This window comes from Augochlora pura, chromosome 8, assembly GCF_028453695.1.
Source record: "Augochlora pura isolate Apur16 chromosome 8, APUR_v2.2.1, whole genome shotgun sequence".
NCBI lineage: Eukaryota > Metazoa > Arthropoda > Insecta > Hymenoptera > Halictidae > Augochlora > Augochlora pura.
This window is the reverse complement of record NC_135779.1, coordinates 9096422-9121519: the sequence shown is the minus strand read 5'-3', so window position 1 is coordinate 9121519 and position 25098 is coordinate 9096422. Positions and strand designations below refer to the sequence as shown.

Sequence of the window (25098 nt, the reverse complement as noted above, 5' to 3'; positions counted from 1 at the left end):
AATTATTCATGAGCCGAGATACGATTCACCTTTCCAGATACTGTCACTGCGACAATGAAGACGAAGGGCGGGCAAACTTTTTGAATGCAAAGAAGCCGGCTATTAAGATTAGGCAAGTTCGGTGTGTCGGTGTACATCAAGATACGTAAACTACAACACGCGGAAAGTTTTAATTGAACTTTAGAGGGTCGTAATTTTGTCAAATCAGGCGAGGCATCTTAAGAGAAAAGTTCCTGCTATTTTGCTTAGAGCGGACAGAGTATTAAAACAGCTGGGCGAGCTCTTTTGCAGCACAGTTTCGAAGAGTTTTTACGTAGAAACGCTTTCCTAAGTTCTCTTCGACCGCCAAGAGCGTGGTCCTCGCGCCGAAAGGAACGCGCGCGAGGGTAGAGGGCAATTCAGACCACTCGAAAGTGTAAACGAATAAAGATCTGGGCGTCGTTCGCCGGCGTTTCCCCCCTTTTTCCTGGCCGAAACGCCTGCCACGGTTCGCGCTAAATTCATTAACCGGGATTCCCATTTTCCTCAAGCTGCCAGGTGCGAACCGTACTTAAACGTCGGACCTTTTCGTAATATTCTACTTCGTCTACGAATCGCGTGCGAATGTAACTTGTCGTGGATCGGAAATTGAAAGACGAGCTATTGAATCGGTCATGAAAACCAACTAAAACTTTTAATACTCTTGAGTGTCGTCGGACTTCGAATTTATTCTGCTTCGAAGAATATCAAAAACGACGTTTTTGATCCTGACGATTTAGTCAGATCGATGTACACGTGTTCCATTGTAAATAATAGCGAAACCAATGCGTCTATAAGCACATTACTTCAGAAGAAATTTCAAAAGACAATTTGGAAGACAATTTAAAAAACTATTTAAAAGACAATGTGTCGGATGTAATCAATTTAGAAGACAATATATCAAATAATTTAAAAAAAAAATGTATCAGATAATTTAGAAGATAATCAATGTATCAGATAATTTAGAAGATAATCAATGTATCAGACAGTTTAGCAAAATAATTTGTCAAATAATTTAGCGGACAATATGAAAAAACTAACAATATAAGAAACATTTTAAAAAAGAATATCAAGGACTCGATGAGAGAAAAAATAGACAAAAATATCGGGAAAATTTTCGATAACATTGAAAAAGTATGACGGTGAACATCGCCAAGAATAAGAGACAAAACCGGCGCCATAATAATGACAGATGAAACTCACCCAGATGCGATACCATAGCGTAGCCTGAATCTAGAGGACTCCGCCGAGCATGGTTCTCGATGGTTCCGAAGTACGCGTTGGTTTCGTGGTCGGTGCCCGGTGCTGGTTCACCGGAACATGACGAACTTGATGAACTCGCGGGTAGGGGGATGATTATCGTGGCCGGTAAGCGGTAACGACAAAGTGGCGGCGATCGACGACGTGGGCTCCTCGAAATCGCGCGCGAGGAACGAGCGGCGACGAGCGAGGGTCGTCGCCGTTTGGCCGGGTAGAGCGACCACCCCGCTGTATATCTTCCCTTTGATGCCACGTGCTGAATCCAAAGGCCGCCGGAGAAAGAGGGTGGGTGCAGGAGGAGGGGCGGGGGGTGGGACACGCGGCGATAGAACCACGTCGGCGCGAGCCCGTCGCGAACTTCCGACTGGGACGCAGGCGCTCGAAAAACCACCCCTCGATCGTTCGATCGCGGGACCCATCGATCCCCACTGATACACCGCGCAACTGAACAGGATCCTGCGTAGACCACTGCCATTACGACGATTGTGATTGAACTAAGGATCTTTTCGGGATCACCTTTCGTTCTTACCGAATAATGTTCCTATTGCTTCGATGATTTTATTAACCCTTTGTCGGTCGCCTCCGATAGACGTCGTAGATGTACCGATGTGTTTCGCACATTTATTTATTACACGAATCACGAATAACATTTTATTCGTAGAATTTATTCAAATAAATATTATTCGATGTACTTGGTTGAGTAAGTCCCACGAGAAAAATTTTATTTATTATTCGAAAATAATTGATTCGGAGAAATTCTATGAATACTATTTTATTCGAATGAAATATGGTCCTCTCGAAACGTTATTCGGAAAAATTTTCGGATACATTCCTGAGATTGGTCAAACAGAACTTTACTTTAATTTTATATTATTTTTATTTTATAGAAATAATATAAATTGTAGTGTATTGTAGTAGTATATATTTATTTTAATAAAATAATATAACTTGTAGTGTATTGTAGTAGTATATATTTATCTTAATAAAAAAATATAAATTGTAGTATAGTGTAGTAGTATATATTTATTTTAATAAAATAATATAAATTGTAGTGTATTGTAGTAGTATATATTTATTTTAATAGAATAATATAAATTGTACTATCCACTGTTGAAGTATATTCATCTCCACTCATAGAAGCATCCATTAAATATTTAATACGTCTACCGATAATATAATTCTAAAGCGATGCTACTGGAATATTCGTTTCACTGTTCCATGCAAGTGGCCCTCCTCGGACTCCGATGAACTTCGAACGACTGACACTTAACCTTAACTGGTCCTCCTATTTTAGGGGGTTAAAACATTCATACGATTTTTGTCTCATTCCTTGACGACCCGATGCTCGACGTGTTACATGAAACATTAGGCCCGACTGTTTATAAACCTTCCCGAAGCTTTCGCTACCCAATGGCGATCATAGCTTCTACAGTTACGTTATCACAACGGTTGATCAATCAGTGAGACTCGGTGATCGAAATCGATTCAGGAGTTATTTAGGTCGTCGAAGATACTATGACAATAGTCGCGATAATTTCCAAAAGAAAATAACCTAACCTTTCCTTGAACGTCTCAGCTAATATTTTCCGTTACGTTTCCTGCCAAGTTCTCGTAACCATTGAGTTATTCTAATAACCATAGTTAACGGCGATAAAACGTACACTTTGATAAAAACCACCTGTCTCCTTTGGCACGAGTCGAAATGTAATAATCTTTGGTAAGATCGATCTTAATGATCGAAGAAAAGAAATAACCATCAGAGATAATTAGGATACAGAACATTTCAATTTTGCGTAAAGATCTAGGAATTAATAAAGAAAAGAGAAACAAAATAATATATAAAAAATTAATGAATAGAAAAACAGTAATGCAATAATATCTTCTAATTGTTTAAACGATTTCACTGTTATATTCGCTGTCATATTCGATTGGATTAATTTTGTCATAAATTGCGTGAAATCCGCAAATCGCACATGCTACAGGATAACTTTGATATGGACGCACGTCTCTTCACGAAATGTAATTCGCCATGGAACGTCTTCGTCCACCATCCCGTCGGCTTTGTTCCCTGTCGTCGCTCCGCTCGTAATTAACAGGCGAAACGAGTGCCGCGTTTATCCGATTCAATCCGATTCGCCGGCGGTCGCGAGCCCTAAAAGCCCCATTAATTCGAGGCGATAGTTCCGAGCGATAGATCGAACCCTGGCCACTGACGGAACTTTAAAATGCTCTGACTTTATTAAGCGTAACTCGATTGGCTCGTAAACTTCGTCCGCGTCCCATTAACTAATTGTTTTCGCAACGTTATGGTCCCCCCCTCCCGGCCGAGTAAGTTATGGAAACGAGGTTGCCCGGTGCATCGGATATCCATGCGATTCGATTTCCTCGCGTCTTCGAGGCTGCTCTTCCCCCCCGCGTCGGTTTTTGCTCCTAGCGAAAAGATTTCCCATTCGATGTGCCCGACGTTGGCCACGTTTTGCGAGTCTTCCTCGGATTTATTCGGTCCGCGGTCCGACCGGACCCGCGGATCTTTATGCGTCCGCGGCGGACGCGATGTAATATACGGCGCTGCGTTCGCGTAGCCGGCAATTAATAACGTTTTTAGCCGCGTTTTGTCGCAATTAATCTTTCTTTCGATTTTTCTTCTCGCTGTGACCGCCGTTGCGGCTGGGTCCGTAATGTTCCCGAATTTATTCGTCCGTTATTCCAAGCCATATCATAGCTTCGCGGTTCATCTTTGCAACGATAAAGTTAATTAACCCTTGCAACGATAAAAGCAGTCACACATTTTTTTATTTCCTTTCCTTTATATCCATAGAATTTCTAGCGATTTCTTAGCTTTCTCAAAACTTACCAAAAGTTCAGCGTTCTCGCGAATCATCACGCGGGACTCGGAGAGCGTGAAGTTCTCGCTACGATTATATAATAATATCGTAATAAACGCCGATGAATCCGAATCGTAGCGCCGCGATTAATTCGATGCCGCCGGGAAAATTACGATCGCGGGTTCCTTTGTATAATTTCCCAGCGATACCCGAACGCGAACTGAGCAGGAAGATGCTCGTAGTCGTCCGAAGTAGTTTCGGACTGATCTAGGACGTGGCCACCGCAGAAAGATAATACGACCGCAATCAAACATGTTTACGTTCCCAAAACTGATTCGGCGAACCTGTTTCGGAAAGCTGCTCCTCCGATAGGGGATTGTCGTTCATCGATTTTATTGTGTTCCTTGTTCGCGTTCTCCAATCAGGTCGTCGACGTTTCGGGTATAAAATAAACGACGAATTTTTTTTCGTTGATCACGAGACTCCAGGCAACAAAATAGAATGAAAATCACATGTTCTTCTATGCTTTAAAAATCTCCGTGCTCCACGCACGTGTAGTTATTTGTAGTCTAAACAGCTGCAAACAAAAACAACGTTAAATTAAACTTGAAATGGAGACAGGAGAAGTTAAGTAATGATTGATTTGAACTTTAGAGTCATTTTTGGAACGAATATATGAAGAATTCTGATAATGGAAAAAATAAATAAAATTGTTTTGTGCATTTCACAACATATAAAGTACCATATTTACCTGGGTAATTTCGAGCGATTTAACAAGATATATTATGTTTGCAGGAAACCTATGTCATTGAAGATGTCCAACAGTGTTCGTTTCACGAAGGAGAACAAGGCTCTGACATGGGAGCAACGGATGTTCTACGAGAAAAATGGATATCTGATGATTCCTCGACTTGTGCCGCAACATATATTAAATAAATGTCACGAAAGGTAATAATTTAATGTTCCCTTTTCATGCTGTTTTGTCAGAAATTGTGATAATTCGACTGCAGATTTTATATATTCTTGACGAAATTGTATAAAATCGAAAATAAAATTGTAAAGATAGTTACAGAATATTTTCATTAATTGTTAAAAAGGGAAAGGCATTTTTTAAACAATTTTTAGTTCGCGTAAATATTCGCGGTCTAGTGATAATAAATCATTGTAAACAGAAGTATGAAAACGGTATTAGAAATAATTATCGTACATCTATGTTTCGATTAGTATCAGACGACGTTTCGATGAAATCATGCACGATAAAAGCATACACACAAATATTACACACCCAGGAGTTAATAATTCAGCAATATCGTGAGCCCCAGATTAATGTTATTAATCTTGCTACCATGTGGCGTGAAATGAACCGTATCCGGTCTGCGACCGATGCATTATTAATAATTTTTGCCTCATTAATTATTGCAAGCCAGAGACACGTGTCCTTATGTCGACTCCAGTCGTAAATAACTTCCGTTCCTTTCCATTTCAAGCTCAGTCAATTTGCTCAATAATATATTACCAACACTGTATATATTTCACAACGACGTTTAATCAAATTCATTTCAACCCTCGCCAAGACACGCTGCCCCTCCAAATTAACCAAAAATAATGAGTAATGTATTACGAATGTAGAAGCTTCGAGTTTTAAAACCATTCCAGATTAATTGTTACACGATCCTTTTCTACGAAATTATTGCAATTAAAACGAAAATTGAAAATTTAGTTGCCAAAATACGTTCTGCATTTTTAATCAAATTATTTGCCACTGTTATATGCATTAAGTATGGGAACAGATACTGTGAAGGAAAATACTTTCTAAATTTCAACCGCGGAAGTCGTATAGCGTAGTTTTCATAGGCAATTACTTTTCCAGGTTCGACGACATCATTTCTGGCAAGTCTCCACGCGCTGGAATAACCGTAATGTACGATGTGAAGGACAGAAAATCGGTCAACAAAATGCAGGACATAGCCGAAGACGAAGTTTTCTGCGAGTATATCGAGCACAAAAATGTCCTCGACATTGTGGAAGCCGTCACCGGGCCAAACATCATGGCTATGCACAGTATGCTGATCGCGAAGCCTCCCGATGTCGGATTCGGGACCTCCAAGTAATCTCCGTTGACAATTTTTCCTTACCTAATTAGCAAACTGCAGATATTACGCATTTATAACGAAAATGAACAGATCAACTTTTTACCTATTAAAGTTATACAAAATAACTTTAAGAGTAACTTAACTTTAAGTTAAGAATAACATTTGTTTCCATCATCCCTTTCTTGCAATTGAGACAAACAATTTTTATTTTGCACAAGGGTTCGTAGTCTACTAATTAGTTGAATCTTTATGCATTTACTTTCGACGTGTGAAATTGCAAAGAAAAATTGTTAAGACCAATATTTTTATTTCATTCTTCACATGAGGAATCTTTCAGCCGAAAGTCGTTTTCCTCTCATTTTAATTCTTTAATCGAATAAAACAAAAAATCAAAATATTTGCCGATTCCAGACACCCGCCTCACCAAGACTTGTATTACTTCCCATTCCGGCCAGCAGATCTGATAGTAGCCTCGTGGACTGCCATGGAGCCTTGCACCATTGAAAACGGGTGTCTTTACGTAGCTCCAGGTACACACGCGATCGATCGTTTGCACAAACACGACTATCCTCCGGGAGCAGAACCAGGATCAGTCAACAAATTCTATCACGGCATTCTGGTACAAATTCAACATGGGTAATCGAAATTCGGGAGAGATTCGAGTAAATAGTAATCTGCCTTCTTCTTCTTCTCCTGAAAGGACCTACCTGAATCGATGGAGTGGGTGCAACTAGAAATGGGGCCAGGAGACACAGTGTTTTTCCATCCCCTATTAATCCATGGATCCGGCGTAAATACGAGCAAGAAAACCAGACGAGCCATTTCTTGCCATTACGCGGCTGCAGAGTGTCAATACATCGACGTAAGTTGTTTACAGTACAGACAAAATTTGTTACGGGACGATAGCTTTCTGATGAACGAAGGCTGCGAATTTTATGCATGTCTAACAAAAACGGGCGAATTTCACATAATTAACAAATCAAAACAACTAAGGAATATCGACATACCATTTCTAACTTGTTGAAATTATTGAAGAAACATTGAAGTGTCAATGAAACAATGTGGTGCAAATTTATATTGTTTTGCATACAGATTGGTAATCTACTCACAAGCGATAGAGAAGATACAAATCTGTACACAATCGTCCCACTATTTTTTGCGATAAACTACCCCGCATTTTCATCAATCTCCTCAATGTTCTAACTAAATCGCAACAGGTGAAGCATACCGTGCAGAACAACATCGCGACAGAAATAAAGGACTACGTAAGCAAGGTTTCCCCGGGTGTCAACATAGAATACGAAGACGTGTGGCGTTTTAAGGCCAAACTGGTGCGCGGAATGAAGTCCTCCCTCTGAGAAACGCCGTATGGTAAATATGATTTGTATTTCATGGTGGTTGCACGTAGTAGTAGTAGTTGATCAAGACGGAGGCGTAGTATTTGCACGGTAGCAAGATCGAGTCGTTGCTCGGGTAGACGATGAGGCAGAGAGGAGGGAGAAGGGTGAGTAACGGCATGACAGAAAAAGATGCAACGACAACGGAGTTGTCGCCATTATTATTTAGTGAATCAGAATCACGACGGTGTCTTTGATGGGTGTACGGCGGCTGGAGGGCGTAACAATGTTTTGAGTGAGGATCTTTGTAGGTATTCTCGTGGCGGACGCTGGCGCTTGAAGTACGACAGGCGGCCAGGCAAATTTGAAAACGGTCCAGGTTGCGCAGCCGTTTCTTTACAACATCTTGGTCCTTATGCACTTTATGATTGTCCCTCAGCAATCCTAATAACATGTCCTTCCTGCCTTTTATTTGCTGTTGATCAAAACGATTCATTAATATTTTATACATTGTTTGAAGTTAGGTAGGAAAAATGGAGGGTTACCTTGCCGGGATGTAAGCAGCAGGACACACAGTACTCGTAAATCGCGCAGCACCCTTGCACGTTGCAGGTTTTACAACTATACCTCTCTCTTTTCGCGACAGGGACTTCCTCGCTTTTATAATTCTTTTCCTCTATGCTACAACAGCCGTTCGGCAGAATATCTCGTCTGCCGCAGACAATGCCCCGCTCGTCCACGATCAAAGCTTTTCCCTAACAGAATAAGAAAACATCAGTCAACGAATTTAACGAAAATATCAGGTCATCCAATAAATAGTGAGCATTTTCTCTTAATTCTTAACTATATTAATCTTTATATAGAAATTAAATATATTTATTGCACATGTTAGTAGTGATATGGAGAAGGGAAAGTAATAATTTTTAAATCCACTTGTAGCAGTAATAAGCAGTAATATTTACAGTAGAGTCTGTAAGAATCCATACCCGCAGTGAAGGATAATAAGTACAAAATAACTGGTCTTGTACATACATTCTCTGTAGAACAATCTATAAAGGACTAATAGTTATGATTTGCTGTTTTAATGTACCTGGACAGAGTTGCGGCAAGGTTGAGCTACAACTTCACTATCATTTAAGTTAGATATCACCTCTACATTTATCTGATTGTCATTTGTCTCTTGATCGAGAGTGGCCTGCCAAAATGGAGGCTTGCCAGATGCTTTTAATTGATCCATTAACACCTCGTCATCGGATATCAGGTCATCATTATTGTCATTGACCATCATTGCATCCATATCATCCAGGTCATTATCTAGGGTTAATGTTTTTCTCTATGGATAAAATGATATCGCATTCTAAGTACCAAGGTCGGTGGTTCTCGTTCAGATCGTTAATTTACCTCGTTGCGGAACAATGAAAAGGCGCAGTAGGTGAGCGACAAAGCGAATATCAGTCCGAGTACAAGGCGGCGTCTAATAATCCTAAACAGACCGCCGCAACTCGGCATCCTTTCCGCTTGATCCAACGTGCCCCCGTAATCTCGATCGACATTAAATTCCTTGGTTAGTGTCCAGGCACATGGTCGACAGCCAACTGACAGCGCAAAATCATTTTGTTAGATTATACACAAGTTTCTAGTGATTTATGATCTCTGAAATTCTCTAATCATCGTTATACTACGAAATGCAAATCAAACAGACTCGGATATTTAACGTAACCGTGAAGAATTCAAGACAAGAAAAATGGAGGGAAAGAGAGAGGTTATGTTGTCCTTTTGACAGTCGCAAAACATTCGTGAAGCGCTTACCGATCTCGGCGCGCAAATAATTCTGTTAGTGCTACATGAGCCCCTTTCGGATCGGCCACACGTTCAACGACAAAAATCCCGGTTTTGTTTCTCGTAAATACGAAATTTAATGAAATTCTTGTCGCTCGACATGCGAGTAATGATACAAGATGGATACAAGTGCGTTGACCTGTCCAACGTGCCTGGGTGACGTTAATGAGTACGCGGTTACCGTGATAGATGTCCCTGCTTGCCCAACAAATTGTTTTATTGTTTTACTATTGCGTGAACACGCTAACGTTGTTATAAATAGCGCCTCTAGTTACACATATCATAAACTTAGTTGATGCCGATAAGAGGGAAGTTCAAATGTAATAATTTAGAATAGGTAAACAGATAACGAGAGAGAGAATTCCTACGGAACCTGTCAATAAGTATTTATTTAGCGAAACTAATTGAGCAAGAATGGAAAAGTCACGTAGCCTCTCGAACGATCGTCCCTTATCTTGCAAGACGAGTTGAAACCTGAGCCCTCCAGGACAGGAAGTCATAAATTCTCGGTTGAGGATCTCCTTGCCCTTTCCCTAGGACCTCTCTCTCTCTTTCTCGTGCGGCCCTCAAGCAGAAATCTTCGCGCGCAACACCCCCCCCCCCCCCCACATTTCTTGATTTGGCGGTCCTTCCACCCTCGTGCGCTAATCAGTTCATGCGTGCCCGCAACCTATTGCGCGCGCTGTCTAACCACCACCAATCACTATCAATCTGCAACCGGAAGACAGGCAATCCGACGAATCAACATCCAGCTAGAGGACCCCAATTTTCCTTTCTCGTCCAATAGAACTTCCCTGCTATTGGCATCAACTGAGTTTATGATTTGTGTAACTAGAGGCGCTATTTACAACTACGTGTGATCACGCAACACTACCATTTTAAAGTTTCTCCACTGCATATAGTGGCGCTGTTTCTAAATTTTATAGGAATATAGCGGATGTAGATAATTAATGTTTTCTACTTTACCAACAATTTTTTAATATTGATTGCGTTTATGAATTATGTTAATGAAATTTTTGCCACCTTATAAATATAAATTCAATTATTGTTGTTTCTTACCAGCGAATTATTCAATTTATAATACATCTTCTTAGAGAGAACACGTATATATCAAGCAGGAATAATTCATTGATTAGTTTGATAGTTACATATAAAATACTCAATCAGATTATAAGTGTTAAGTGGGATATTTTAATCATATAGTTTATTTATATAAAAACCGCCATAGGAAGAGTACGAAGGCGCTACATGTGTTACAATTTTGAATTATCATTTGTGGATAACTTTTACAAACAGTTGAGTGTTCTACCACTATATGCTTTGCCGTTTGTTTAAAATTTGTTTAAAAATTTTGCCACATGCGGCATCACTCGTCTCAAAAGGCGTTACTTTTAATTTTACATTTTATTTTTATTCTCAACAATAATTTAACATTTTTGCACGTTATAAGTTTCAGCATCAAGATTTATATAGCCTTAGAATAACTGTTATAATTCCTAAATTAATACATTTTTAATTGTTTTAATAAATTATTTTAGGTGTGGACATATGTATAGTATTTACTATTTAAAAGAATGTAATAAATTAGTAAAATGTAAAAAACAATTGGGTTGGGGTCTTAGGATGTATTGTGATTAAGGCTTTACACTTATAATTACATTTATAATATCATTTATAATATAATTTGTAATAAAGATGGTAAAACGTCATATAGTTGCATTCATTAAAACTGAACATATGTAATGGAAAATTGCACTTTCAAAATGAAGTTCGCTGCAATCGTATGGATACGAAGATAAAACAATGAAATCCAAGCTTTCTGATTTTTGAATCCTTATCCTGACAGTGAGGAAGGATACTAAAAGATTAACACGTATGATGGCGTTTGGAATAGTACAATGGATACTGTCTATAGTAGTACTCCTAGTTGTCATCGCCGTGATTGTTTTAGCCGCCATTCACCTCGGCAGACGGGACAATATTACGTCAGGTAAGCTCATGGAAAGTTACAAATATAAATGTAAAAATTCCTTCCCCGATGAATTGAATAAAAATCTACAAGATTGTACTTTGAATTACGTAAAACAATTATTATCTCTGCCAGATTCCAATCTATAGATGAGATAAGTGCTATCAGGACATCGAAGAGAACGTGAACAATAACTTAAGTTATTTATAACTTTACATAACAATTTTAAACGATATCGAGTGAATCGTAAATGGAACAATTCAGTGAATTTACCAATGGAATAAAATTTGCTTGAATCTCAATGGATAGAATGGCGATTCAAAGGAACTGTAATAATTGAAGAATCGCCGTCTTCGACAAAGAACACATTATGCCCGAGGAAAAGTGAGCTTGTCCTGGCAGACCCTTCAGTCGATGGCCCTCGAAGTCGTAAATCTCAAGACATTTTATAACCTAAACGGACGAACTTCCAGTGGTGACTGTAACTCCATTAAGTGAACGTTTTTTTATTGGGTGCCCAATGTGTTCACCAGATGTTAAACTGTCCCTTTAACTTTTCCCTTTGGCTTAAGAGTAGATGTAAGTCGTGGGACGTTAACGTGAATTTAGAGTTTCAGAGTTCCCAGAGTTTTATCGATGGGAAAGAACTATGCGAAATAGCTGCTATAACGATTTGACTTTTCATCAAAATAATACTATGGAGATACGCTTAGTTTTGAATAATAATACACGGAGGAAAGTAATTGATTATTCTATACCATATAATCTAGACCTCTTCGACTGAATACCTTTGTGTCCGTCTGACAAAAGATTTCTACGATGTATGTAATTAGACACCTTGAATGTTTACAATGAGTATTTACTTCACTCGCTTCTACCATTACGATGTTTAACTCTAGTTTCATTGTCGGTGGTGAAGTGAAGCCTGTGAACTGTTGGTGCCGAAGCAGCTCTGAATTTCTTCCTCGTTTACTCACACGGTAATACCTATAACTGTTACTCTATAAATATTTTCAAATGTACAAAACTAAATAAATATAATTTTAGAAGAATTCTATATGTTGTAAAAAACACGGTCGCACAATGCGAGCATTGAGAAAATCTGGAGAGCGTTCAAAACCTCGGTCACCGTTCGTTCAAAATCTTTATTTCCAATTTAGCAAATTGTTTGAGGGTTGGAACGATCGCGTTTGTTCGAACGTTGGTTCGCTTTACTCAGATTATTAATTGGATTAGTGCTAGATCTGAGAACGTAAACTAAGCAAGGACAACAATATCTTCATCGAATCTTCAGTTTTAAAGCCAAGGCATGTATTTGTCTAACCAGGACATGCTGATTTCGTAACCCCAGAAACAGACTGCGTTCGCGGGGAACGCGCGGATCAGGACGGGCACCATCCCTCGATAAAGGCCGGCCACGCCATCGCTCTTCACTATCATCGGAAAGACAGACCTCACACCGTGAGGATACTCTCCCAATTTGGACGTCTGCAACTTCGATTTAATCGTGTCGAATGGCATGGAGACCAGCCAGTTAACTATACCCGCGCAACCCCCCGCTAATAACGGCTGCCATGTTATCTGCGAGACAAGACCGGAATTTTCACACTTGTACAACGGAAGAGGAACAAGAGAAGCAATGTTAAAACAGAAGTGTTAACAAAGAGATCTTACATTGTCGGAATCATTGGTGATATTTCGCATAATTTCCTCGTACGAGCAGAAATAGAGTCCTGTGGCAGGTACGTCGCGGAGGAATGTAGCGCAGGTACCGATGTACAGATTACGAAAGCCTCCCTCTTTCCACAGTTTCATCCCGCAATCCAAAAAACCATGGTATTTAATAATATTCCCCTTAAGCAATTCCGGTCGAGTTATTCACTTTTGTTTTTATGACACAGCGTTACTTGAGGAAAGGTGATAAGTTTTTCTATTGCAGATCGTAACGTTTTAATTCTATTTTTATTTACACGTTTTTTTCATCATGGTTGGGTGTGAATAAAGTAGAAAACGTTATCAAATTTCATCAATACATTTATTTGATTGTATTTTTTGCACATTTATTTGATATTATTCTGTTTTTTTTTTACCTGAAATTGCAACAAACACTTGATTCGTTCCGCCGGAACAGTGACAATCGTTGTACTGGCGCCGCTAATTAATCCCGCGAACAATACTTGCCCAGCGGTAAGTCTTGCTTGATCTGGATCGGCAACGAGATCTTTACCGTATCCGTACCCCAGGAAACCAATGGCGAATATCGGTACAACCGTTATAAGAGGCGCCATTACACCCTGCAGCAATGTAACCGATCGTTACTACTTTAAAATCAAGGACTATCGTTTAAGAATAATATTCTTCTTCTGCCGTTCAGCGTGAACTACATGGGCGAACGCAGAAATGTGTCGGCACAGTTTTAATTCGATATGATGGATAAGCACAATTGTATCGCGTTATGATATGTTATGACGATCGTAACAGGATACGCCCGAGCTTTAGCCTAGACGATAACTGAAAGGAAACAGCGGCAACGACGAAGATCTCACGTTGCTGCCGGGACAGCAGAAATCTCATTCGTCCTAACATCAAGCGGCATGGCTGGCGCGAGAAAAATGCGACCAATTAGGACGAAGAAGGAGGAACATCATAGTGGTCCCTATAGGGGTACCGATCCCCACCAAGTCAGGCATAATTAGGGTTTGAGTTTGGTCGTGTTCGGGGAACGAAGGGGCTGGTCAGTCTACGACTGTACCCTCAAAGCGGCGGGTACTGTGGAATGTTCAATTCGATCGTTGAACGTGACGTGTGATGGAAACAACATTTACGTGCTACGACCAGTTCAAGATAAAATAGCAACTCGATCTTACTTCAAGTGAGTCGAGACATAACGTTGTAAAGCACTTTTCAAAGGAACCGTTCTCGCTGTGGATATTGAAAAAGCAATCGCTGCAATCGTTAAGAATTTATAGGAAGTGAAGCCATTTATTTGACAAGGTATTTTCCCTCGTTGAAAAATCTCTGATCTTCCTCGGGATGTTTTTAGTATATTTGTATTGAGTATACATGACTGCTGATAATCGAACGGTTTGATTGCTGATGGAAGTGTAACTTTGACGCCAGCTCTTTCAATTTATTCAATAAACTTTCGTTAATTCCGCGTGTTCGTTCGAGATTGTGCACGCGTAACTTTTATTCAGTGCAATGTCCAAATAAAGAGCTTGATTAGGATCGGTTAAGTTTAAACGTTTACATGAGAACTACAAAACGTGTGTTTGACTGCCGACCGACACTGTATCGAAAAGTGAGTACTTATCCACATGACGACCACATGTTCACTACTTAACCGGTTAGACAGTAATGGCATACTCTTCAATATAAATAAACTTCGTGGAAGAAAGGGAATTTACCGTAATAAATAATTTCGTGGAGACAAAAGGAGTGATAATAACAGTACAATAAAATTTATCTTCTATTATTAATGATATCAACAAATTTTGCGTTCGACAAGAACATAACGGAAGGGCAATCGAATGACTGCAAAGAGCGTAGTATCGTGCCGATACATTTTCAATGACACTTGCGTTAACCTTCAAATCAAATAATCACAATAAATAGGGATCGGTTAAAAAAACTACGGATACCAGGTCAAATGTTTTCATAAATATGTCAATTATTGCGTGATGTTATAAATACGATTACTAGACAGCGGATTTTATACATTCGTTGCAAAAATTTATAAGAGAAATACGAAATGGTAAAAAAATGAAAGAATTTGAAAACATTGTTACATTATTTTCGATCGATTAAAACTATTGGAAGAAGATGTACAATTTTATTTAGTTCTGGTATCATACAATTGCTGAACAAACTTTTTATTTTGCATAAATATCTGCTGTCTAACGATTGCACGCCGCAAACTACTTTTTCTCTCATCCCTCCGTTTGATACGCGCTCGCAATAAGCATAATTAAAATTTGTACCTTGTACAAACTAAATGGTCCCTCCTGCGACACGGTTGTTTTAATCGCGTGCCATGTGCCTTTATAGTTTTCTGGCATCGTTTGTAACAGAACTTTAATTGTATCTAATGGATGACCAGTCAGAACCGTAAAGATACCGCCGATCCCACCGGCTATAAACACACGATTTTGCGCTCGTTTACTCTGCCGTCGATAATACACATTTGCTTTCTCATAGCTATTTATCAAACATCTTAGCGCGCTCTTGTCTGTCATCTTTATTGTTATTATTATGAACGTTTAAATACACAATTTTTTATAATAGCTGTCGCGACAAAAACATGGTTAGACACGCTCATCTTTCACATACTCGAGCACATGTTTATTATATGTGGCAGTTCTATGAATTTCGTTCGATTCGGCGTTATATTCGTTACGATCGATTAATCATATGAATTACCGTCGGGTTCTATCGCTGAGTCACTTCCGATCTACAATAAATGTTCTCTTTCACGAAACAAGCTTCGTATGAAAATATTTTTCAATTTATTATTTCTTTTGAAAGAATACTGAAATAACTCGTGAAAGAGAAAAAGTGAAATCGACTAGATTTTGTTTCAGAAGCATGTAGTCCGAGCTCAGATTACACTGCATCAATACAGTCTCATCAGGGTTAATTCTATAATCGTTGTCGGTGTTGTAATTATCGCTTGGCAATATTTGAATGTATTGCATGGTACGGGCTTTGTTATCTTTTCCTGGGTCGTCTGATATTCCCACGAGAAGGTTCAGCTTTAGTGGTCTTTCATTACTCGGCACCATTAAAACATTATGCAACTTATCGATATATGGTTTATTATTATAGAGGACGTGTTGATGTGTTAAAATATTTCGAAGCTGTTCGTCGCTCGTTCCGATGCAAAACAGACATCGTCGAAACAAAGAATCTAGGTACAGGTTACAAGTCGCCCAACGCTATGAGCACACCGATCCCAATTAAATGCTTGCAGAATTTTGTTCATGTATATCTTTACCTCGGACACTCTGGGTTATGATCTTTATAATGAGCATTTGCTCTTAACCCCTTTGGCCTTATTGTATGTTGTTATCTTGTATATATCGTAAGAAACGATTGATAAGAGTTTACATACATCTGGACATACACGTCATTCATCCTTCGTAATATTACGCATAACTTGTATTATGCATCGATGTTAAAGAAACTTTTAGGCTATAATATCATGAAAAATACAAAATAATAAGATAAAACAAAATTCACTTTCATTCAAGATATTCGTCACGGACAAACCATTTTACGATATGATAATATTTACATAAAGCAAATAATGAAAAATAACAAAAATCTATTAACCTGATTTCATTCTATCAAGACTAGTGTGAATCTTGCTGAATTAATCGAAAACAAACGCATGAACAAAGTTTGAAATTTTATCGAAAATTACATACGATACGCGATATCAAGTCGCCATTTTCCCTGGAGCTGTTTGTATTTGTTCTCTCACTTCCTCAGATTTATATCAATTGCAAATATTATTGCAACAATTACGGCAATGTGACGATGGCATCATATTGGATATCACCAATAGCAATGATGTTGTCAAGTTTATCTCAATGCCATAGTAAATATTATAGTAAGTCTACGCGAAATAATGAACTTTTCCTATACGTATGAACGGTAAAAATTCTTACACTCGAAAAGTACAAGGAATGTGTCAAAAAATACAAATATTTTATATGTAAAAATGTAATGCGACATGTAGAAATGTAAATATTATCATTTTTCTTGGTGTGTGCACATACTGTGGCCTAACGTATACGTTTTTGTCACGTACATCACAGCATTCACACTAGCCAATTGTATTGGATTCGTGTTGCCTTATCTTATCATCTTGTACAAAAAGTATTGTATTTAAAAATTTTCTAAGTAAAACACTTATTCGTTTCCTCATGTTTTATCTGATACAAAAAATGTTCTAATCTACGATTATATATCATAAGAAAAATTCTGGAATCATTTCTAACCGTAGACGCTGACAATAAGACGTCTGTGCATCGAGAACTGTTTCCTACTGGTCTGGAACTAACGCAGAGATTACACTGGAAGATTGTCGGAGTTCTTGAAACCCTCAAGAAAATTTATGGCCGTAAATTCCGAAGCTCGGAAATCCGAAACACCATTTCGTGGTTTGAAATAGAGATGCGGCAACAATCTCAAAGAACCTATTGTTATTAAAATATCACTTCTTATCCATAACAATCTTTGTTTTTAAACGTAACTACACGTTATTTTATTAAACCGTCAAAGCTGGTACGACTACAATGATAGTCGGGATATTACCACACAAATAAAATTGTTATAACTAGTGGAAAACTAGTTCCTGAGACGTGCACACAGTAATTATTCGAACATCGTGTCGCCGATCATTTTAACATCATGAATATCTTGTCACACACACGTTTTGACAATCGACAATCACAGAAGATAGGGTGGGAGTGGTGTTAAACAGAAAGAGAGAGAGAGGGAAGTGAAATGCAGATGCCTCGACACGGAAAAGCTTGGCGCGCAGATAGCAGGCCGTGAGTGCTTTTCGGTACGACGCGTAGGAAGGACGTCGTACCTTTTTGAGGGCGACGGATCGTCAACAAGATTGTTTTTGATGGTCAACCAAATGTTTATTGTCTTTTTGCTCACCTCAATCGACCATGCTATTGGTGTCTGCCTTTTTGTAAATAGGTGTACTGGGCATGCGAATTTATTCAACGTCAAAAAGTACAGTAAAAGTTTTACATTTCTTCAGTGATGACTGAAATCGCGCAAACGAAAACCATAACGCCAGTGACCTTCGACAACCTTGTTCTGAAACAGTGGTTGTACAACGTCGGTTCTGTTCGTCGTTACGAGCTACTAAGAAAGGTGCGATCCTGTTTCTGTATTTCGCATTTTATCTGCGTCGTGAAAAGAAAAATTTGGAAGTCTCGTCTATTCGATATCTCTTGAATCGTGTGTAACTGACATTGATATTAGGGAAAGCTTTGCCGGAAAGGAAGAAACAATCGAAGATAACGTAATCGTGATCGTCTTGTGATAAACGTTTTTCTTTTCTTTAATTCCTTTCGCAATCCATGTGATTTGTTTGCAGGCAGAAAACATTGGATTACCACCTTAGTTATGGGGCAAAGAAGTAATATCGAATTATGGCGATTGTTTCAGTTGAAGACTGATCTACAGGACCTGGGGCTCTCTAAAAGACTGGTACGTCGAGGTTTGATTCAATTGGCGACGAAACCGCGCGTAGTTCTTGCGCGTAAGGTGACTGCGAGACAGTATGGGTAAGTTTACAATCGTTCGAGTGTATTTATCATTAATATAGACATTTGGAACATTCGGTTACCAGTATTTTGCATTTTCTTTTCTTGTGTGTATCACTGCTCTCTGTCTCCAAATATGAGGCTTCTTTATGAAATCTAAGTCACATGTTAATGCTGATAAATAAATTCAAATAATGTAGAAAATTTAAAAGCAGTAATGATAACAATTCTTTAGAAGTTTAATATTGCTTTATACCTATGATAAAATTGACAGAGCATGCACAGGATAACACAAGATATGAAAATATTTAACAAAATTTGTGTTTAATTTTATTTAATTAAAATAATAATTATTATATTAATTATATTAGTATAATTATATGTAATATTTTATTATATGTACAATCAAATTTGTGTTTTAGATCAAGAAGATTATTTGTAGATGAAAATGAAGACAAATCCAACAAAGTTACAGTCAGTTACAAAACTGATATTGAAGTTGGTGAATCTCAATTACAACCAGCACTCGAACTTGTACATGAATCGGTCACAATGGACACTGTTCTTGAAGAAAAGTACAAACAAAATGAAAAGGTAGATGGTACAAAGTCATACCAAACTATTACAAAGAGGTGCTCGCCAATTAAAGCAAATATTCAACCAACTTTACAATCTTTTGATAAAGCTTTAGAACAATTAAATATGATTAATTCTGCCAAAAGGAACGTAATTGACAAATTAATAAGTAAGAAGACCGCTGAATCTCCAGATACCTCTATGAAAACCCAAGACCGTGTTCACAATAGAAAATCACCTTCAAATAGGGAATCTATGTGCAATAAAGCTAAAAATTTGGACATGTACATTCAAAAAAATGTTGCAAAGTGCACATCGAAAAAGTCTATTTGCTCGAAATCTAATGAAGCATTGCTAAATAAGACATTAACGCAAAATAAGAAAAATACTACGAAAGAAGATTTAAATTCTAATGCTAATAAAACAGATACAGATGTTAAGACAGACTATAAATCCAATAAAGTTAAACATTTCACACAGAAAAATGTTGGAAGTACAGTAACGTCAAACATTGTTTTACAGAAAGATAGCACTAGCCATACTGATATCAAAATAGGAAGTGCGTCTAAGTATTGCCAGAAAAGAAAATTATGCGATGCCATCAGTGAAGATTTTGTAGAGAAAAAGAAAGTGATTTTTTCAGAGAATGACGTTTCTGAATCAATAGAGAGGAGGAAACGGAAAATATTGATCAAATTCCGAAAATATTTTGGAAATTGTGTATCTGTTAGCGAAGATGAACAAGAAGAAACTATTTTGTATATGAATTGTAAAAAGAGAAAAAAAAAGGACTCGTGTGATTCTGGAGTATGTTCCAGTGATGGAAGCATAACTGCCAATTTTGAAGAAAAGTCGAAACAAGCTCGAAGTGTACCTGATTTAAGAATACAAGAAGAATTTAATGAAGATGAAAATAAGAAGAATCTTGCGGAGGCTGATAATAAAATTAATGTACCACACGAAGAAGATAATAGGAATGAAACTGTTACAAGCGGCAATGAAACTGAAAGTACAACAACAGATATTATCAAATCTGGGTCCAATAATTCAGAAGCTGGAATTGCTAAAGCAAACACTCAGTTCGACATGGACAAAACGGCAACCACGGAGAACGCTAAAGGCACACTTCATCGGATAGAGACATCTGTAGCTGATAATTCTTCAATAGACACGCAGATGAGAATGAGTCCAGAAGTTTGTTATACTTTTGAAACAGAACATAGAGAATACAATATACTAAATCTTCCAACTACAGATTATTCTGATATCCAAGAAGATAATTTAGATAGTGATTTTAACGAACTTCTGCAAATGACTTTCGACAGTACTTGCCAAATCAAGTCGAATGGAAATGTTCTTAGTATTCAAGAAAATTTGACCAAAGATGTAAATCAAAATACCGTTAAGGATAAGGATGATGATGAAAACTCGAATTTAGAAACGTTTACAGAACGAAAATTAGTTATTAAAGAAGATGAAGATGATGATGATGTACCTTTACGTGACACAGTAATATCAATTAACCCGAGAGTGACTATTAAGACTGAGACTGAGTTAGTAAATGATACTGCGTGCCATATCTTAGACAATGTAAGTGAAACGCAAAAATCTCAATTGGAAGTTACAGTAAAAGAGGAAAAAATTAAATCCAACCAAAGTTCTCAAGTTAGATTAAGAGTATTATCAAGTGCTGAGCTAGGTTCGAGATGGTGTCCCACACCTATAAACACTGTCATATCTGGTACAGATGTATCATCACATAATTTTTCAATTGCTACAAAGCCCTTACCTACATCGGTTTCAGTATCACAAGCAGTATCTACAGCATCCAAGAATTTATCAGAACCTATTACAATTACTCCAGCATCGTTATCTACAACAATTTCATTATCACAAACAATGCCTACCACATATACATCAACGTTCACCACGCTCGAATCGCGCTCCGTCCCTGTACCAGTTTCCGCTACAAAAACAGTAGTCCCGCTTACTAATGCAACAGAAAGCAACCTGGATTCAGAGTCTGTGAATACAAGTTTAGTGACGATATGTAATTTGATTAAAACCAAACGTTCTTCTCCATTGACATCCGTATCAGCCTATGATAGTGTGCTCTATTCGGAGTTCGATAAATTAAGAAAAAGACTGAGGCCTGTGAATTTCCCAACTCTTCTTCATGGGATTATAAAACTGATTAATAAGAAGGAGTTTGAAAAGGCACCAGTGGCTCTCCATGAAATATTTTGTTATACGCCGTCGTTACGATATTTATATACTGGAACATCAAGCAATCAATGTAATGTTAATGATTTATCTTATGACATATGTTATCCAAGCGAAACAGCTACGACTAAGGTGTCGGTACAGAAAAAACGAGATCTTACATCTCCGCAAATAAGTTTCCAAGAGTCGGTTACTAGGAACACTATGCCACAACAACGTCCCCAGCACTTCAACCAAGCATCTATAAATCAAGAGAATTTACAAAACTTACAAACTTTTGTTGATAAAACTATTTTGCAGTCACCTAATGTCCCTCAAAATGACACATCAATAAGCAACGTGAACCTACCACAGAGTTTACAGCCCTCAACGGTCAGAAAGCAAAAGTCATCTGCACAACTGAAAACTTCGCATACAGTTAACCAAAAGTTAGTTTCAAATAGAAATATATCTCAAGGTATTCCTAGGCAACAGCAAGTACCGAATCCATCTGCCAATGCTAAACAAACAGAACAATATATGTTTTTACCAACGTTAAACGGATATGTTGATCATCCATACGTCGCACACAACGTTGACGTGCCTGGAATGAAAACGTTTTACGGAGGAGCCACTACAACAAATTATATTACACAAAATATTAACCCAGTTTCCACCATTCAGCAACAAAATGTTAACTTGCCACGCAGCATGCAACCGCCGAATGTTATAATTAACTCGAAACATGCATTTCAGTCACAGAACATTAATTCTGTGAATCAACAATTTCCAAAGTCTATATCCCAATCATATCCCAAGTACAATGTAGCACATAGGCCACTTCAGATGCATGAAGCACAGCTATCATCTCAAAATACACCGATAGTTAATTACCCACCAACAAAATTTGTTGGACCATGTAGTCAACAGCCTATCTTAAACAACACACAATGGAATGAGCAAATGTATCAAAAAGTACAAATGCAACCTCCTCTGCAGCCACAAAATTTTGCAATACCTACGACGATAAGGGAGAACCAAGAATTGCGCTCAAAAGATCGTACAACGATAACACGAAAGACCCCACAAGTATCACTGGTATCAACGGCGAAGGACTTCAATATTTTGAAACTTCTTTCTCCTACTAACAGGGTTAAGCTACTGAAACAAATAAACTTTTACTTTGGTTGCACTACATGGTTGGAACAGGAATTTACTCAAACGAAATGGCAAAAGATTCAATTTGAGAGAACGACGTTACTTAACTTTCACACACTCTTGAAACATCTTGTAGATAAAGCCTTGCATAATTTTCTACAGAATAAATATCAGGCGATGAGTGAAAAGAGTTCAACCACATGTAATGCTAATATTGATGTTCCGAAAGAGCCGCAAATTACTGTTGAAAGGAGTGGAGCACATTGGAAAGTAGATGTTTCATACAGGACGACAGTACAAGGCAACGTAACTGCTTGTGCTCCACAAGAAAATTTGAATGTAGTGCAAAATCAATCTGAAAGAGGACCAGAAGTAGCGGATAGAACAGAAAATACAAAATCCATTGACGAGACGCAAAAATCAGAAAATACAGTATGTGATCAGAAAGACGAACAAAAAACTGTTCGAAAGAATAATTATCCGCGACCTGCATCATCATTAGAAACTGAAATTGTATTAAAAGACACTGAACATTCAGAAAGTGAGATAAAAAGAAACTCGCAAGATTCTACAGAAAAACAACACACGAATGATTCAGTAAAAGTACTTGAAAATAGTTCTAATTTAGTTGAAGATCAACCATTAAATTTAGTAGAATCTAATAAAGACAAGCCGCTGCTGCTGAATTCTCATTCAGTTACCGTATTAATATCTCCAGACAGCGATCATGTAACAGTTTTGGATATTGTTAACGCTCACGAGGTTACAGAGGACGTATTCAAAACAATGGATACTGAAATAATAAAAGACGATGAATCTTCACAGAACGAAGAGATAAATTCATCTGTGGAGAATTCTACACTCGAAATGATAACAGAACCTGCATCTAACAATTCCGATACTAATTCTGAAAGCTCTCAAGATATAGTTATCATTGAGGAAGGGGAAACTTGTTCTACACGGATCGCGGATGTCAGGAGTATTTCACTCAAATCGTTTGAGGAAATGGGACTAGAGAATAGTACAACTACAGCTGTTGAAGAAAACATTGTAGAAGAAGAAATGAAAGTATGCCTGTGTTGCAGCAAACTCAGCACTGTAGTATGTTCACTTTGTTTGGAGGCTAAATATTGTTCGAAAGAATGTTCAGAATTATACTGGCCTGAACATTACAAAATTTGTAAGCCTGTGTGAAAATTGTATACTTCTTATCAGATAACACGTCTTCTGCATTTACCTCATCCATGTTGCTCATTGTGACTCTGTTATGTTAAACAGTATTTTTTGTTGCTATTTTGAACTAGAATTTAAGAATGTTATGTTTCAAATTATTATCTTTTGTATAAATTCGGTAAAATATAGATACTATTGAAGAGCGAACAATAATTAATTCGATTCAGAAATTAGTGTTTACTTCTTGCATTTTGCTTTTGTTCATGTATTCATACATTATATTACTTAAACAATTGATTTAATATACAAACACGGATTTCGTGTGAATATGACTGAATATTTTACGAATGTTGACAGCCAAACTTCAATTTTAATAAAATTGACCAATCTGGGAATTTCTGTTGTCAGTACAAACAACAGAACGAAAATCTTATTATATTCTACCAATATTTATTAGTGTTACAGTCTGCAGTATAATACAGAGCAAAGGCATGTACATAATGTAGGGCAGAAACTAGATACTAGTTATACTCTGATCTTATTCTTCATATCCAACACCCTTAATCCAGTTTGTTCTAGGATTATGGAAAAGTGAATGTTTTCCATCGCCCCATGGGAAAGGCTGTAACAGGTATCAAATTCAAATTTTATTTTAAGCTAATTTTATATATGTGAAATAAAAATTAAATTTTATTGTGTACCTTCTTAATAATCTTTAAATAAGGAAATTCAATATGCTCTGATCTTGCATGTGGATGAAGACTGTTCATATAGCAATTCGACATAGCAAGCAGAATGCATGGGGCACCGACAAAGAAAGAGAGGTTTCTCCATAATTTGATGGCACCTAAAATTCAGAACATTACATAATATACATTCATAACCTCAAAAATGAGCATAATTCAATATAAATGTTGTCATTAAGAAAACTTTTTAGATGAATCGATTAGATTAGCATCGCAAAAGTATGTTTTTGTAATCAGATTCGTTTACTTGTCGACAACATAAAAACGTAGATTTCAGTATATTGTACATAATCCATATTACTTTCTAATTATGCATAGCTTACCGTCTCCACTGGTGTGACAACGTGTTTCTACTGTTTCCACAATAGTTTCCATATTTCTCCTAACGACATGGCCAAATTGGCCCACTTTTGGTATCCTAGACACAGCGAACATCGCTGAGTATTCTTTTCTTTGCCTCTACGCTATGTAATACGCAGTGCTATCGACGATTTACTATTCGAGATGAACCGTAGAAAACATATCGTTGTATATACATAGATCGGAAACTTCAATAATTTTCCTAGTTCATGTTAACTGTTTTACCGATTTAGAAGTATAACTACAGACGAGG

General features: G+C 37.7%; 6 protein-coding genes across 6 annotated transcripts in view; 2 read left to right on the top strand and 4 right to left on the bottom strand.

Moving 5' to 3' along the window:
- The window catches only part of LOC144474332 (uncharacterized), a 19084-nt gene extending 17742 nt beyond the window's left edge, over positions 1-1342 (bottom strand). The window contains exon 1 of the mRNA XM_078189063.1: positions 1222-1342. The gene's annotated coding sequence lies outside the window, so the exon portion shown is untranslated. The remainder of the gene's footprint in view (positions 1-1221) is intronic.
- The window catches only part of LOC144474312 (phytanoyl-CoA dioxygenase, peroxisomal-like), a 33805-nt gene extending 25822 nt beyond the window's left edge, over positions 1-7983 (top strand). The window contains exons 2-7 of the mRNA XM_078189039.1: positions 4899-5051; positions 5974-6210; positions 6608-6815; positions 6897-7058; positions 7414-7567; positions 7845-7983. Of these exons, the coding sequence (XP_078045165.1) occupies positions 4899-5051; positions 5974-6210; positions 6608-6815; positions 6897-7058; positions 7414-7554 (901 nt within the window). The 3' untranslated portion in view covers positions 7555-7567; positions 7845-7983. The remainder of the gene's footprint in view (positions 1-4898; positions 5052-5973; positions 6211-6607; positions 6816-6896; positions 7059-7413; positions 7568-7844) is intronic.
- LOC144474311 (SREBP regulating gene protein) lies at positions 7571-9484 on the bottom strand. The gene is made up of 5 exons (XM_078189038.1): positions 9343-9484; positions 8935-9128; positions 8624-8866; positions 8079-8288; positions 7571-8008 (listed from the first exon to the last, which is right to left on the bottom strand). Exons 2-5 carry the CDS (start codon positions 9040-9042, stop codon positions 7586-7588), a joined length of 984 nt encoding a protein of 327 aa, XP_078045164.1. The 5' UTR covers positions 9043-9128; positions 9343-9484; the 3' UTR covers positions 7571-7585.
- A 3917-nt stretch (positions 9485-13401) lies between these two features.
- LOC144474295 (congested-like trachea protein) lies at positions 13402-15807 on the bottom strand. Its single transcript, XM_078189016.1, has 2 exons — positions 15275-15807; positions 13402-13636 (listed from the first exon to the last, which is right to left on the bottom strand). Exons 1-2 carry the CDS (start codon positions 15574-15576, stop codon positions 13402-13404), a joined length of 537 nt encoding a protein of 178 aa, XP_078045142.1. The 5' UTR covers positions 15577-15807.
- Positions 15808-17936: 2129 nt separating this feature from the next.
- On the top strand, positions 17937-23785 carry LOC144474294 (uncharacterized). Its single transcript, XM_078189015.1, has 3 exons — positions 17937-18235; positions 18533-18651; positions 19053-23785. Exons 1-3 carry the CDS (start codon positions 18122-18124, stop codon positions 23758-23760), a joined length of 4941 nt encoding a protein of 1646 aa, XP_078045141.1. The 5' UTR covers positions 17937-18121; the 3' UTR covers positions 23761-23785.
- Positions 23786-23956: 171 nt separating this feature from the next.
- Positions 23957-24999, bottom strand: LOC144474293 (cytochrome c oxidase subunit 6A1, mitochondrial). The gene is made up of 3 exons (XM_078189014.1): positions 24809-24999; positions 24441-24586; positions 23957-24361 (listed from the first exon to the last, which is right to left on the bottom strand). The coding sequence occupies exons 1-3, from the start codon at positions 24918-24920 to the stop codon at positions 24278-24280; spliced, it is 342 nt and encodes a 113-aa protein (XP_078045140.1). The 5' UTR covers positions 24921-24999; the 3' UTR covers positions 23957-24277.
- Between the last annotated feature and the right edge of the window lie 99 nt (positions 25000-25098).